Genomic DNA, 17775 nt, shown 5'->3' with positions numbered 1-17775 from the left:
CTTGCATGAAACTAATGCCAAAAAATATCCTTTTTCATGATTGAATATATAGCCTGATGTAGCAAACTCTCAGGGCTTGAATTTCTATTCTCAGCTATCACTGAAAAAAAGTTTAGAAGTGTAAACCAGCACAAATGGGAAACTTTTTACTTCCCAAAGAATTGTTCAGCTAAAATTATTTGGTCTAAAACATATTAATACCAAATAATTTTGAGGATACTTTTGATAAAGCTTTAAGGGAATTAGAGTTGAACTTTTTATTCAAGATTTTTTTTTAAATTCCAAATGTGATTTGATGAGTCAGCTATTCTCTGCAGTCATTTAACAATAAACATTAAACATTACTCAATACCCACAGCAACCACAGTCTAATTTTATTCTTTTTTCTCTTCTCCCCACACAACGGAAAAAAATTCCCTGTAGAAACTATTAGATTTGTGCCAAATTTATGACTCAAAGACAAAGTAAAATAAATAGACGTGTAAAATTAAACAATAAAATGTTATATTGTGAAAACCACAGAAATTTAAGCTGACTGTAAACTTCTTTTATGTACACATTTTAAATATGTTTACATACAGGTGAAAATGTCTGAATGTAAAATGAAACATGAAATGAATGTGCAGGTACACTGTTTTTATTTATACATACCATGCAAGTGTCATTTGTTGCTGTTTTTTTAAAAATATACGTCCACACAAAGCCCATTTGGAAACCTACAGGAGGGAGTATAATCACTATTACACAGGTCCCATGGGTTAGCAAGCATAGTCCCGGAAGGGATGTCCTTGCAAAGGGGTGCTTACAGCTTCCTCTGTGACCTGACAGGACCTATCAGATGGCCAGCTTGAATATGGACAATTCTTTGAGCCATTTAAAGTTCTAACCGCCTCCGTGATGCATGCTTAAGAATAGGAAACCCCAAGGCAGAGTCTCTCTCTCTCGTTTCCGGTGCTGGGACAGGTGGCTGCGGGCCCCGTGTGCGGGCCCGCGGGCCCAGCCCAGGCCCTGCTCGGGCCAGGCCAGGCCGGGCCACGGCCATCCTGGAGCCGATGGGCCCTGTTCCACCCGCAGAACCCCCCACAGCCCTGCTGTGGGCAGCTGGAGCAGCTTGGCTCTCCCCCCCCCCTTCCCCCAGTGCGGCCAAGATTCAGCTAAAGCTGCACCGATGTCTGGCAGAGGTCATGTGACCGACAGTGATAAGCTTCATTCCAGCTGCAAGGCCTAGGTGAGATTAACCCTTTTAGTGCTGTGAAGAGCTGAAAACCTGAGGGAAGAGAAAGAGGAGATGCTTAAAGCTGAAATTCTGTTGTAAAGCTATGATGTATCAGAGTACCTGTTGTAATTTCATGAAGGCATGGGGGGTGGAGCATTCAACTTGTACTTGTGAGCAAAAGCACCTGCGCTGAGATAGGCAGATGCTGAAGCAGCTGCAATTTGATGAGAAGTTTGAACAGGGAGAGATGGAAGCGATGAGGACTTTTGTTCCAAATGGAAAAGGAGAAAACGTCAGTTCCTAGAGATGCTCCCAGAGATAGTCGTAAAGATGAAGATGAGGAGGACCCTTTGCTCCCAGGGAAGGAGAAGGGCCTCTGTCCTTCGAGATGAAAATGCTCCCAGAGATGGGTGAAGAGAACTTTTGTTTCTGAACAGCTCAACCTTAAAATTGTACCCCAGTAACTCAAGATTGGACCCTTGAAAGCAGTTGTGGGAAAAGCTGCAAGTCGGGGGAAGGGACTCTCACATGATGCGAGCAGAGAACCAACACAGACAGCTGTCTCGTTGTGATAATTTCTCCATAGCATTGACAAGAGAGACTCCTCTTCCTAAATGGACTGAACAAGGTTATTATGGAAGTGGTAAACAGAGTGAACATCTCAAGGGTTGTCTTTTTACATTGTCAGTGGGAGAAGGGAGAAAGGTGGGGGGAGAAGAAGAGTTCTGAAGGTGCAGTATGATTTTATTTTTTCTTTTTCCCTCTTTTAGGTCTGTTAATAAACTTCTTTATATTCTTTCAATATTCTTTATATTCTTTGGTGCCTGCTTTGCTTTTCTCCTAATTCTTATCTCACACAAGGTAAATAGTAATGAGTATTTTGGACCAAACCACTACAACAGGCTAGTCGGGTTTTAGTTACATCAAGCAACAGTGGTGATATTCTGTTAAGAAGCACTGTCCATCCTGGAGCTTTCCAAATCAAGGCGTCTTCTAGAGTTTACACAATACCTTTACTTTCTAAAAATGTAACAATGATATATTTTAATGCATTATTCTCTTGCTCAGCCATGGCAGTTTCACCTGAATATTTGCAGATGTTTACGCCCCCATTCCCATCTCCTGTTGTGATCCAGCCAAGCTGTTTCATTCTTTCAACTTTTCCTACAACTTAATTTTTCCATCCCTTTACTCCTTAATTAAATTCATGGTTCACATTGTTGGATGTTCATATTTTAAACAAGAGTCAGGCATCAATATGTTTTAGAACTGCACTAAACATAAAGTACATTATAAAATAAAACATTATGAGCTTCTGAAATGGAAAAAAGAATGGTATTGATTACAGAAGAGTTCTCACTTCCTGTAAACATTTCTATCTCCCTCTCTCTCACAGACATACACACGCTTACTTTAAAGGAAAACCAGAAACAAGAGTTTAATTAAACACCACTAGTCTGAATTCAAATCAGAGAATGAACAGATGGCCAAGCTTCACAGCTGCCAGCAGGCCACTCCAATTAACTGGGACTGGGATCAGGATAATGTCATGGAAGCTAGATGTTTTGAACCAAACAAGTATCCATAAATGTGTGTTTGTGACAGTTAAAAATAGCATAAAATTGAAGCACTTAGCACTGTATAAAAGTGGTACCAGCAAAAAGAGAGAAGGCTCCTATTTCAGGCCATCATTAAATCTACTCATCTCCTGTAACTGCACCAGGATGTTTGTCAGTACTCACACAGACTTCAAATCCAGCTGACTTTGCAAAGAACTAAATAAAGTTGTCCTTCTCAGCTTTTCCACAAACAATGTCTAATATTGGACTTATGCTCACTAATTAATATGGTCCCCAATATTTACATATATTCGGTTACATAGGTAAGCATTTATTAAATTAAAACCAATACGGTGTCCCTTGTGCAAGAACATCTACTGACACTCCTGCATTCAGTAGAATCCTCCCTTGAGTACCAAAAAGGACATCTGCTATTACTGACATTGAACTTAAGGGTGAACATCTACAGAAATTTTCAACAGTTCAAGACAGACGTGAATACAGAGGAAATAAAAGCAACACAGGATATTCCTGATGCTCTTCAGCCTCTATCACACCCCCCCCCCCCCCTTCTGCATCATCTAACTCTGCATTGCTCATGGGATATAGCTGACATTACCTAAATTTCACCTCTCCCTGTACTGAATGCTGATAACTCTGCCCACTGAGCAGTGGGATATACCTTAAATTTGCAACCTGACATAAGCACTTATGAAAAAGTGTTACGAATAGTTTTTCTGATTGAGGCTGTTCATACAGCTAGGGGAAGAAAAAAAAAAGTAAAAGCAACTCCTACATAACTTCACCTTAAGACTTTTGTGTACTGCAAGGCATCAAATGAACACAATACTTCTGTGTGTCCAGGACCCTGAGCCTTCCAAAGAGAACAAAAGCTCTCCTAATTCTTACACTGCTTTCACAATTGCTGAATGAATATTTTCTGATACACTTATTCCAGTATTTTGGTTTTCCCTTTTCCCCTTCCCTTCAGAAGGAAAAGAGAGATGAAGAACAAATTCACCTAAATACTCATTTGAAATAGTAATTAAAAGTTTTGGAGGGAAATACACTGCATGTAGCGTTTTTGTATCCAAAGGACCCTCTGATTATCTTAGTCCTTTACACAAGGCTTCCATTCCCAGAGGTATTCTGCATTTAATACAATACCGGGCTGATAAGCACTTTTTCACAGCAGGACAGGTTCCTTAACATCTAACAAATACAGCACGTCCTTTCAGTGCAATACAAAACAGGATAAAAATTCCCATGGTTGCTAATTAAGTAAAAAGAGCAATATGAGCAACCAACAAGAGATCAATCCATGGATTTAAAGACTATATTGACACACACACACACATATATATGCAAATAAATGACAGAAATTTAGAATATGGTCTGGAAATAATGTTGGTATTTTAAATTTGCAAGCTAATTACAGAGAAAGATAGCAACTTCATTAAATATTTATAAAAGTAGTAAATACCTGAAGTACTCACAGCAGTGGAATAAGGGTTATGAGCTCCTGTATTTTCAGCCCAGCAGCCACAACCATAAAGAGCTGCCTAAGGAAAGAAGCACATTGTTCATAAATTTTAAATGTATGAGATTTTTGGTTTATTCCCTTTCCTTAAAAAAAGAAAAATGAAAATACAAAAACAACCTCAAACCAACAACAATAACAAAAAAAGAAACGCAAGAAAAATCCAAGTATTAATACAAAAGATAAATAAGAATATCATAACCATATTGTAATTCTACTCCATTTTGCTACATCCTTTTACTATTCTTGAGATCTGAGTGTTTGTCACAGACACAGTATTCTAGCCTAGCTTAACATAAAATGAGGGTAGAGAAAACCCTGTTCATATAAAGTCTCTTTCACTCTGCTATTCAAAAAAAAATCCTAAATACATTTCAAAAGAGAACTGCTTTTTGCACAGTGGCTATTCAAAAAAAAAATTCTAAATACATTTCAAAAGAAAACTGCTTTTTGCACAGTGGCAAATGTCAACCAAAAATACAGCTGTACAGCAATGGAGTATAAATTTCTGCTGCACCTCAAAATTTCCTAACAACAATAAGGTGACACATCATAAATATATCATTATTATTAACATTAATAATAAATAGAACTGTATATCATTTAAAAACAATCATAATTATAAATAACACATCATAAATATCTGATGTGTTCTTTTATTACTTTTGTCCCTTCCTCCAATTCACAAGATCATTTAAAAATTAATTAGGACAGCTTCCCTAAATATTGAGAGGAATCTTATTTTAAGACTCTAAGCATTTAAGAGACCATTTGTGGTATTAAGGAGGTATTTAAGCCCAAGAAATTAACTTGTTGATATCTCTGGCAAAAGGTAACTCACCACAGACCAATGTCTCACCTATCACTGTTTTATCACACTGATGGAGGACACTAAGAACACTTGCATATCAGTGCAGTGAAAATGCCTTCAGCATTTAACAGGAAGGAAGGGAGAACAGAAGTTTGCTGTCACAGCTCCTGCTTGATACCACACCTGCTTGTGACACTGAACAATCATTCCCAACTGAAAAAAAAAGTACAATAATCACCTGACCAACTCTTCCAGGATGCTTCAGTGCTAAACCTCCACTGGAGACAGCAGCAGCAACATTTCCTTCTTGGTCAACAACAACTGCACCAACTGTATCCAGTGTTCCTGAGTCGTTCTCCTGCAGGACACACAAACAGAAAAAAAACCTAGTAAAAATAGTATATTAAAGTCAGATCATACCTTAGGAGTGTGCAGTGATAGGCCTAGCAACAAAATGGATTTGTTATCATGCACTTGTATCCAGTGTGTTGCCATAAATCTGCCCAAAATGCTCTTTTGCCTCAGACAGGGCTTAATAAAACTTCTCCAGTAACAAGAAGGTAATAAACATCTCAGAACTCATCCAATGCTTAGATCACCTGCTTTTACTCACAGAAGTGCCAAAAGTCATGTTTTCTTAGTGGTTGCCACCTGTCCACTAAGAAATGATGTGTCATCAGTTGCTGAATCAAAAAGCCTTTCCTAAAAGCCTCAAGATGGCATTTTCAGAGGCTCTGATCTTTAAAGATGTGTGACTAAAAAAAAAGAAATTAAAACAAAATTTAAAAAAACCGACCAAAACCAAAACAAACCCAAAACAAACCAACAACAAAAAAACAAAAGCAAAAAGTAAAACCAAACAAAAAAATCAAAACAAACAAACAAACCACAAAAAAAAACACACCAAAAAATCAATAAGCAGTTTCCCAGGTAAAGAGAAAATACTGATATTATGACCAAGGCAATAAATAAAAGCCTCAAGAAAAATCTCCCCTAGGACAGATTCTTTCTGCCAGACTTGTTCTCAGTTCAGGAATCTTTAGTGGATGAAGCAATTTACTCTTTGCTCCCTGTAACTAGAGGGTAACTAGAAAAGCATCCTTACTTCCATGACTTCTGAGGTAGATTTACTCCCCCAAGTGCATGGATCTTTCTTTATGTCCTTCCCCCCCTCCTTAATACACCACATTAAGTCCCTCTTAGAGAAGGAGCAGTTCTCCCCTCTCTGCCCAGGCTTGCCCTAGATCCCCCTCTCTGCAGAACCCAGGACAAGGCACTCAGACCTCATGCTCCACCACACACACAGCATGCAGTGTACAGAAAATAAAATGAATAAGCAAAATTGGTCCATCATCCATCACATATTCCAGAGATGCACACTGCTGCTGCACAAGCCTCAAGCCTCTTATACAGACTTACCCAGTGAAATAATGCCAAAGGTTATTAAGTTTTTCATATAAATGTGAATTTTCTGGACTAGAATTCAGAGGGAGGAATTAAAAAAATATATACACCTAACTATTCAACTTCAAATTATCAAGTTCCCATCATCAATTAAAATTTCCATGGGCATACTATGTCACTTATCAAGCAGGATTTTTAGTACTGCAATGCTGATGATACTCTGTCCACACTTAATTTAATAGAGAACACTTGGGTTAATTCTGTGTCAGTCTTAAAAGGAAAAACACGCAGTGCAGCACTATCATGTTCTACAGTACTTTTCAAGCAACTGGAACTCCTAGGCAGGAGTTTCATCCTTGGCTTTCACCCAGAGAAACAGTAAATTTCTTCTCTGCACCCACACTTAGATGTTCCTTAGCATCTACAATCAGAAGCTGGCACCGACCATACTTAATATTAAAACAAATGGACAGATGTCCCAACAATAAAGGAGAGTAACTGCTTAAAGACAGAGAGGGGTGAAAAGTTAGAGATCCACGGTTTCAAGTGCACTGGGAAGAAGAGTAAGTTGAAAATCAGAAGAAGGAAGGATCAGGGAGCACAGGAAAAGTAGAAACAAAAGGAGTTTTGACGACAGGAGTGAAGGGGATAAGAAAAGAGCCAGCTCCCTTCCAAGTTGTAAAGATGAAAGAAAATCAAGGAACCCTTTTTTAACATCTCATATGCAAAAGTACTTTCCAACTCCCAGGACTCCCAGACACACCCTGAGCTAATACTAACCCAGTTCAAACAATACAATTCAGTGGTTTGAAAAGACCTTAAGCAGCAGAACAGGCTGCTCACTGGAGGTGCAGATTCCCATCTTCGGAGGTTTCCAAAATCAGGCTGGACAAAGCTCTTCCCAACATGAATTCTCTTATGATTTCTATGTAGAGAAGAACTACTAATGATACAGGTGTTGCTGTCTACCCCCTGCCCCCTTTCATCAAAGGAAATTATACCCACAACAAAAAACTCAATTAATAAACAACTACAGGTATAAAAATCAAGCCTGTCAAAGTTAGGAAATACCAGAATTAAGGCCACCTGAACAATCTTAATTCATATTAAATCAAGCATTTAGGGCTCCTAAAATGAACAGAAATACATGTTAGAGGAACAAGGTTCAGTATGGGTCAGTAAGTTTTTAGTAGCATCTAACAGCTTAGAAAAAATATTTGCAGCCTTCTTTGCAGCATCTGTAAAACTCTCTGCTCAATCTGCCATCCATTTCCACATAGCTCACATGCATAAGTACTTGTCCTCAGTAGCTAAATTACTAACTCCTTTTTTAAAAAGGTATTTTAATCAAAACCCACAAGCACTAACAAGTATACGTTGTATGGAAAACTTCCTTCATCATTATTTCACTTCAAAGAAGACCTATTTCCTATCAGTATTTGTTGTTAATTCAGTGGTGCTCTGTTTCCTTTGACTTACTTTATTTTTAAATGGGGCAACTTAGAGGCTGGAAATCTTTTCTAAGGAAGGCATTGCTAAGGGAAGGTTAAGTTGGCCCACACAACCTTCTGAAGGAAATCTGTATCACTGAAGCAAAGGAATTCTGTGTTTTTCTTCTTGGTAATATAAATTCGGTGTCAGGGGGGCAGTTTGTGATAAGAAAGAGTCACTGATATATAGGTGATGCTGTATTTATCCTTACTCAGCAAACTGAAAACCAGTGATGACCAGTTCTAATCCATATCCAATGGGAAAAATACATTGTCAGTATTTCTGTGTATGTGAACTGTACCGACAATGATTTCCAGTAAATAAAGAGCTCATCGCAATTTAACAAAGGACCTTCCTGTAATCTCCCTACAGAAAAGCATCATGTGCCTGAGGAGCCACAGCAAGACTACACCTGCTAAAAGACTTTCAGTGTCACACATTTCATCTCTTCAAATCATATGAATATTGAAAACTAGAGGATTCTGTCCAGTTAGTATCAGGACAATAAAAACAAGTATGTTAAACACTACAATTCACAAAGTATAAAACAAGCCCAAACTTTATACAGGTCCTACAGGGACTAAACAAGATCCAGCTTGCTTGTCCTTATCTTTCTATTGATTAATTTAGCTACTTAAATTTTAAAATTTTGCAGGTTCCAAAGGAAACTTGGTGATATCTGTTACCAAAGTCTGTATGTGACTTCAGCTAGGAATTTATACTTGTCCACAGCAAAAGCAGTTTGGCATTTTAACAATGTAGTATTACAATCTAAATGTAATCTATTATGTAGTTAATATTTTGCATGGAAACAACTGAAAGTCAGTCCTCACATTATTTAATTTGCACCTTGCAACAGGAAAGGAAATTAATTTATTAAACCATAGTCCAAATAATCAAAATTTTGCTAAGAGCTTGTACACAAAACAGGAAGAAGTTCATCTGCACAAATGCAGAGTTCTATCAGGCATTTTTTAAAACCCCTCCTTCCCTCATGCACATGGAAAAATTGTAAATATTCATCACTACAAGCCCCTAAGGAAGCAATTAGCAGTTTAGGAGAGCTCTACCCAGTGCTCACTGAAAGATTCTACACGCAGGGCCTTTTCCCTCTCCACTTGAGATGGTTTTGAAATGCCATGAAAAGTAATTACCACTAATTCTCATCTCTGAGTATAACTGACAAAATACAAAATTAATCAGATTGAAACAATTAACATTTATATGCTATTACCCAGCTATCTAATTATACAAAGCTCGATGAACAATCCCAGCCTTCCCAGTTTAAGAGTTGTTTGGTGTGTAAAAAAGAACATTTTGTTTGATCTTCATGTGCAAGATGAGGAAATTATTCTATACTGTATTTCCACAGAAAATTTTTGTTTTGTTTTGGCTTTAACTAGAATGGATGAAAATCATTTAGGTTTCTTTTCCCGTATTAAATGGATTTTGAAGTATAGTTTTGAGATCTTTAAGGTATTATTACACCACTTCCACACAAATGTGGGATGGAAAATTTATTACTTTAAGGAAATTTCCAAACTGAAAGACTAAATAAGACAGACACTAGGATGGCCATAGTTGACTGCTACACTTACAATTACCCAAACATAGACAAAAATATTTTTTAAATATGTTCAATCTTAATACAGTAACTGAGGAACATGGAACTTGATTCCACACATAGAATTCCAACTGGTGTACACATATGGGGGTACCTATGTTAAACTAGATAAAATCCAAGCCAGTTTTAATAAAACTCAAACTAAATAATGTTATTTATGGAGTTAAATACCTAGACTATAAAATACTAACTTATAAACACTAATCAATTAAAAAAAATAATGGGTACTGGGGATTCTTAGTTTCACTTATTCAAATCAAGAAGAGGACAACTTTTTACAGATATGCTGAGATCACTTGTAAAAGTTTGTAATAGCAGAAGACAAATTAAAATTAGGGCTTTTAGCCAAACTCTGCTAAGCTATTTTCAATGCCAATTTCCTCTGGTAAAAGACAGACTAACAGTAAGCAGACAAATGTTTACTTCTGATATTTACTGGTGCTTGAGGGGAGAATTTGAGAATGGCATCTGGCTGAATGAACACATCAGTCACCCCCCAGGAGTATGTTTAGTTAATTTTGTTTGTGTGTGAATTATTTCTTAGCTATGTAAATCAGTAAGACTCTACAACTTAAAAAAGACTGAAGTTTTACACCTTCAAAATTTGGTGAAGTTATTCATGGATCTCCCTGTGTGCAAACCCTCTGCAAATCCCGCATTGGGTGAACAATGAAAAATACAGCAAAGAGAAAACTCCATTTACTCAGGTAATAAAAGTCCTTTAGTAAGTTACACTGCCACGTTTTTCCATACAAACTTTGACAAATTTAAACAGCCTGATTCTTTTTGAGGTTGGTATAATTACATTTTTATTGAAAACTAATTTTTAAGCTTGTATTTTTCTTTTTAGCTGGTGACATTTATCAGTAGCTCAGACTTCCAAGTAATTTCAGTCTGTTTTGGTCTGCAATACTATCTCTTCACACTGGTCAACTAGTACTGATCCCATTCAACCTCACCTTTGCTAACATCCTTTCTACCTTGCTCTCCCCACAGCCTGCAGCACTGGCAACAGAGGCACATAAGCTGAGCTGCAGCACTGAGTTGAAGTGGGTGAGTCAAACCAGACAATAAACCAGTTCTGAAGTCCTGCTGAAAGGAATGGTCTGCAGCTCCAGAGAAGCTGATAAAAAAGTTACATGAGTATTTATCAGTTAAAATAACTTTGACAAGAAGATTAAATTCTAGTTATTCAAGTATTTAAATGGTTTTAAACCAATTATTTGAAAACCTTTTATGAGAGCACAGCTTTGACAGTGTGAGTTTTAGGGCAACAAATCACATGCCTCATCCTTGCTAAATGACCCTTTTCTACTAGCCTGGGGAGAAATGTTCAACTTCTTTTTTTCTGTAAGAATTTGATTTTGCATTTCTATTTCATTTTGAAAAATTACTTTGAAAACCTTACTTCCTGTAAGGCTGCAATTATCTTCCACTCTTTGGATAGCATGAGAATTCCATATTGAGAGCATGGGTTGGTATTCACCCCTGCTCCATGGACAGGATGTGCCCTGACAGCTGACAAAACCAGCATGTTGCTACTGGATTACTTACCAGGGAGAAGAGCTCTATTTGATCACCTCCTTTACCTACCACCACTGGCCTTTGGGGATCTCCCACAAGCACTGCACAGGACTCTGGAGCCCTTGAAATTTCAAATTGCAGGTCGGTAAGCTCATGCATTGGCATATGTTTCAAGCATTGACTTGCCCCTTATTACGTGACCAGCAATACTGCACAGAGACCCCTCCTCCCTCAGGTACACTTTCACACTCTCAGTTTCACAAGGAGGTAACTGAAGTCCTGTAAACGGGAAAAGTTCTGAAATGAACAACTAACTTGATGGCTCCCCCATCCTTAATTTCTTCACAGGTCTTAGCTCCTTGAAAAACACAAAAATTAGCACCTTGCTAGACAAAACTTCATATCTAAGAACACAGAAGTAAATTGCCTAATTTATCACTGCTTGCGTTTGCAGACTACAGAGAATATACTTTTTCTAACAATTCTCTGGGATTTATACCTTATTTATATCAATATATGTAACTACACAGTGGTCAGACAGCTTAGCAAAGCAAAGAGAAATGGCCAATCCAAAGGTCCCAAATAAAGCACAGGCATTTAATTTAATGAGCTATACTTTGATATTCAACAGTAAGCACAAATACTGTGAATGACATTCTCATAGGTAACAAAAGCTCTACATTCAAAACTAAGAATGAGGGGAACAGAGGGAATCCTGGTAGTTTTGTAGCACAAGTAATATGGGCCAGGTCAATGCCAGATGCATGCACAGATGCACATGTTTACCTACCTGATATTTCAAATTTCACCAATTCCAGTTCCATAATGCAGTGCGCTCAGGAAACATTAAAAAGTGGGAAACAGTGACAGAGATCCCAAGCTAAAGAAAATGTTTTGGTAAATAATTATCTGTTTGTGTTTACATTTGTCATATTTCCAGTTCAAAATGAACAAAATATTTTTCTTAGCACAAACAAGATATAAAGTGATGGTTTGGTTTTCCAATAGCAAGGCAGAAAGTTTTAACTGCACTAAGTTATCATTATATCATCTAAACATACTAAGATGGACAAAGAGAACAGGCTTCTGAGCCTACATCAGTCTTATCATATAAGACATGAAATTTATTAGCAATCAGCTGTAAGTTTAGGGTGACAGAAGAATTTGAAACAAGAGCTAACCTTTTCATTTGATTGTCTTCTTTTCTTTAGTTGAATGAGATCTGTTTCCACCTTTTCGGCCAACTCCAGCTTCCTCTTGTTCCTCTTAAAAGCTGCTAAACTAAACCCTATAAAAATAGTTCAAAAGCATGTAACTAAGTAAAATTTATTTAATTTAAACAAATATTGATAAGTTGACATTTTGAAGGACACATCCCCCACTTCTTTACTGATGCAAAAAGCATCAGTAAAAAGCCAAAAACTAAGTATTCAAGTTTCAGTACAAGATGTGCACATCGTTTCCTACATTAAAAAGTTCTACGACTGTTCAGCAACGGTGATGAGTAAAATATCTGGTAGAAACACATTGTGAACACATGGAAGCTGGTCTAAATATCTTTGGCAAAGAAGCAGCACTGCACAGAAGAGTACAGAATAAGTAGCTTGTGTTAAATTGGTTTTGACTGCCGACAAGTAAATAGATACCATGTGAGCTCATTTTGATAGCCATAAAATTAGGCTACTATTTTATTACCTTAATCACATATCTGTATGTTTACCCATATATTTAAAGCCACACACAAGTCCAGCAGTAGTTTCTGCTTCATAACCCAACATAGTCTAAAGACCACCTAGATCTCAAGCAGCCAAACATCTACTTTCCACATCTAAGCCCCACATTCAGAAAGGAAGCACTCACTAAAGTGGACTAAAAGATAAAATTCTTATGCTTAAAAGACCAAAATAACATGTTCCCATTTTAGAACTTCCAGTTCACGAACAAATTGCAGATATTGACATATTTAGTTTAAATTAGTTTTGACTCAGTATCATCCCCAGGCTGTTTTAGCATCCTCTGTAAAATGTAAAGAGGTGGTGAGAAAACGTCTTTTGTCACTTGTTTAACCACACCAAATCAAGCAATTGGGAGAATAGACAAATTTGAATTTTTTACTGACACAAGTCACAAACTCAATGGAACCTAAAAAGCATAGATTTTTCTATAAACTTCAAAAAATGAAATTTAAATGAAATTCTGAATATAGCTACATCACTATTATTCAGAAGACTGGAACAGCTGCATGAAGTCTAGTAATAAACTCAATATTGCAGAGCCCATGGAACACAGAGCTTTCATTTACAATTCCCACAAGGTACACAGACAGTCAGCATTTTACTTTGAAACTTCTCCATGCAGGTGTCTTTTAATCATGTTTTTAAGTATATAAAACTGCACCTTAAACTACACACAGTTAGTTATTCAAGTATGTAACTCAAAAAGTAATGAGAACGCTAGCATTTCTCTCCAAAAACCTAATGAATACCAGTTTTTAAAAAATGCAAACACATATTAATCTGCCATCACCAAGAAAGGAATTCCTTCTACTATATAGAGCTGATTAAGGCAGCTACTTAGGACAACACATTTCTGTGTTTGAAATGAGGACCTGAACAGGTTCCTCACTTCAGAATCAAATGCTCGCAGTGTCCTGAAACCTTCTGCAGTATTTCCATGTTCACCAGTTCAAATACATGCACAAAGATCACATCAAACATAGAGAAAACATGGACTAGTTCCAAGCTGCCCTGCCAGCTGCACAGAGTGCTGCTATATGGCCTCTCAGCATCTCCACTCCACCTATACCTTGGTAGCATATTTATCCTGCCATTTTTCCACAACACACAGAATTCTCCAAGCTTGAGAGATATTTCATTCACTCAAGACTGCAGACCCTAGCTAAGAAATTAATTTTCAGAGGTTACCCTGTGCTTTAAGACTGTCTTTTCAAAACAAGAAAAAACCTGAAGATTTAGTCTGAATGCTCTGTTAACATTAACAATTTCTCTGCATTGTTAATTCAAAGTGCTATTGGTAAGTTGTGAAATACAGGGCAGAAAACATGTCATTATTAACAAAGACATACAGATACCTTGGGCCATGTCAGACAGACAGATGAAGGCAGCTTTCTAGTAACATCTAATGATGTAGGTTGGAAGGGATATTAGGAGGTTGTGTAGGCCAACCTCCTAAAAAAACCAAATTCAATTTAAAAGGACTTGTCCGGTTGTGAATATTTTCAATGATGGAGATTTCAGAGCTCCTCTGGGCCTCTGTTTCAATGTTTGATCAACCTCAGGTTTAAATAAATACGGTATTAATTCATACTCTCCGGTTTTGTTCAGTGTACCATGAAACATCATACCTTTCCATACTGTGAGGGAATGTCAGTCTAGTCAGACATTCCCTAAAAGGGAAATTCTTGTGCTCAGGCTACGTTCAACTTCAGAATAGTTATCAGGATTAACTTTAATCTGCAAGGTGAAGATTTTGTTTTAGCAAGGACTGATGAATAACAGCCTTTCATTATTTAAGGAAAATAATTACTAGCTGTAATTATCAATTCCTCTTACCAGGACAAGCCAGATAATACCTCCAAAATGACCAAATAACCATGAAATAAAGGACCAGGTTACAACTCAAAACCTGGCAATTTTCTCCTTTGATAGCTTTATGCCCAACTTCAGTTAAAAATAAAGTGTTTTGAATCTTAAATTTGATTTTTTTTTTCTCCCCAGAATAAGGGAATAAAGACTAAAGCAAGTGAAAGGCTGCCTGCCCTCAGTTTATTCCTGCCTTTGTGATGTTCTATCTACATAAAACCACTATGAATGCCATTAAAATGAGCAGTACTCTCATTGCTTCATCTTGGTCTCCTAGTGACAAAAGAAACTGAAAAACACAAGTGAGCTTCAACTACACATATGAAAGACGAAATTAGAGTTTTCTGAAAACAACCTCTAAGTTTGGTCCTTGACAAAGAACATATTAAAACATTAAATTAAAACATTAAATTAAAACATTTCACAAACTAAAATACAATCCAGCATTCAAATGTGCTTGGTTAACAACACACACACAACATGGAAAAACAACCCACAGAAAATTTATTTTGAAAATAAGCACTATAGGCAGAAAAAAACCACCTATAAACAATTTGAGTTCATAGTTCACACTAAATCTAAAACAAAACCCGAACTTTGCGGTGCAAGGACACTAAGAAATTTCATTTGTCCTTAATGACAGTATAAAAACCACTCTCACCTTCTCCAACAAGACATTGTATTACAAGCTTGAGAAAAGGAAAAGGGTCACAACACAGTGATGAAGACAGACATGTTTTCCTAAAACAAATGCATCAGCCTGATGGTGCCTGGGTCAAGGTGAAAGGGAAGTAAGAAAGGCAGAGCTTACTGACTGGGGAGGAAGCTAGAAAGAGAGGTAAGAGAGCTGATGGAACTTTAGCTTGAAAAATTTTTGGATCACAGCCCAGAGGTATTGTTGTTGAAATCTATGGAAAGGTATTTAGCAAAACATCCTTTGATTTCATTCAAGAATTTAAAAGTTTAGATATAATTCCAACAAGTGCTTTCAGATAAAATCCGTGGCAATTACTACCCTACCCAGTAACTGCATATACACTCCACATCATGCTTACAAGAATTGAGAATTGAGTCTTGGGAGCCACAGAGTACAACCAGCCCATCTGTTCTGCTCCCTCATTTATGCACCTACCGGCATAAATAAAACCTCCTCAGAGCTGCTGGGAGGAAGGAAAAAAAAGAAAAAAGCCCCACAGCTTTACGAAATGACTGTTCATGTTTAAACGCCACTCTCAGGCCTCATCCAGACTAAAGACTTAATGACTGACAACAGTGGCACATCAGAACTAAAATATTATAAATAGATCCAACCTCATTTACAGTACTTATCACACGTCCCTGCCTTGCAGCATGGGGTGCCTCTTCTGGAACAAATAATCTTCAAGACCTGGAAACACCTTCCAAATCCTCCACATTCCCCCTTCAACCCCTGAGGTACCAACGGGAGCAGCCCACGTGTACTCTGCAATTTGGGTGTAACTGTGCCAGACAGTGGAAGCACTGGTGCAATACTTGGTCAGGGCAGAGTTGAGACAAGTGTAGGGGTTTGCCTGGGAGAAGGTTCAGTGTCTGAGCACAGAACAGGAAGTAGCTCCTCCTCAACACCAGTCGCCTGCAGGAGAGGTTGGCATTAGTGGATGTGGTATCAGAACATGCACTTGATAATATTTATCTGTAAATGCAGAAGAAAAATCTCACAGGCTCATCTTGTTCAAAACTAAGACTGCTGTAGATGTTCAAAAGGTTCTGATGTTCCTGGATACCCTGATGAGAAAGGACCACAAGACCTTCATTACATAATTAGCACAAGATTAATCTCCTAAACAATTACTGCTAGACAATAAATACACCTTTTTTACAGGTTTTTTTCATTGTTATCACCACCTAACAAAGAGATTAGTAAGTAATTTTCAGCAAGCAGGTCAGTGGAAGAGATTCATCTGTGTGCCACTTGTTTGCCATAAAACTTCCACATAATTTACTCATCTCCTGTACTCTGATCATTCCCTTAACTCATTTAACCATTATACTATATACACGTAAAAATTTAATCAAAAATCTTGACAGTTCTATTAGACAAAGATACAATGACTAAGTAAATGAAAGACAACTGTATTCCCCATTCTACATAGTTCTTCAGAACGTTTTCTTAGTCATCTTTCATAGCCCATTAGAAATGATTCAAAGAGCAGGGGCAAATGAAAAGCAGACTTGTCCTATACATGGAGTCCTTGAAACTACTGAATCGTACATACAGACCTAAGTACAACATTAAGACACCATTTCATTTTTTAAATAATGGTACAATTGATACATATCTACTTGTTAATTCTAGCCCTGTGTACTTTAAACAGGCCTGCAGCTGACAGGCTGTTTATTAGAATACACTATAATTTCTTGCCCAAAGTTAATGCAAAACATTTTTACTACAAATGGAAAAGCATGTTTCCTTAAAATTCCCATGCTTTTATAAGCCACATCTATTCCCTTATTTATTTTCAGCAAGGTAGAAAATTTAGAAAATGGCTCTGTGAACAACTATATTTTCAAACAGAGGTAGGAAATACGTATTTTTAGCACCACTAAATGACAAATCAAGTTCAGGACAATATTCAAACCTTCCTGGTTACAGTGGTGGAACAGCAGGCTGGGAGACAAACACCAAATACAAATTTTCTATCACACACATTACAAATTAATATGCAGCTAAACATTATGCAACCTGTAAGTGCTCAGCAATCCTTGTTTAAAATCAAACTATAAATTGAAAATACTAAGAAAACTCCAAGAGTATTTTTAAATGTTTGAAATAGAGCTAGAGCTCTGACCAATCATATAGCACCCCCTGGCAGACAGTGCTTAGAGTCAGCTGGCAGAAGCTTTCTGCATTTTATCTTTCTATTCCATATTAAAAGAGAATGCAACTATTGGAGAAGAGAATTAAAAAGGAATATACTAGCAAATTAGTTAACCCACAGGAATTCAAATGATCTTGTGAAGAATT

At 37.2% G+C, this 17775-nt stretch overlaps 1 protein-coding gene across 4 annotated transcripts in view; it reads right to left on the bottom strand.

Moving 5' to 3' along the window:
• TASP1 (taspase 1) overlaps positions 1-17775 on the bottom strand; it is an 82060-nt gene that overhangs the window by 38787 nt on the left and 25498 nt on the right. For all 4 annotated transcript variants that reach the window (XM_042049321.1, XM_042049318.1, XM_042049319.1 and 1 more), the window contains 3 exons: positions 12351-12457; positions 5365-5484; positions 4259-4337 (listed from right to left, as the gene is read on the bottom strand). In XM_042049321.1, coding sequence (XP_041905255.1) covers positions 4259-4337; positions 5365-5484; positions 12351-12457 — 306 coding nt within the window. The remainder of the gene's footprint in view (positions 1-4258; positions 4338-5364; positions 5485-12350; positions 12458-17775) is intronic.

The sequence above is a fragment of the Corvus kubaryi genome, unplaced genomic scaffold, assembly GCF_017639235.1.
Source record: "Corvus kubaryi isolate FWS band 111438036 unplaced genomic scaffold, C.kubaryi_AGA036_p1.0 70, whole genome shotgun sequence".
Lineage (NCBI taxonomy): Eukaryota > Metazoa > Chordata > Aves > Passeriformes > Corvidae > Corvus > Corvus kubaryi.
This window is presented reverse-complemented; position numbering and strand designations above follow the sequence as displayed.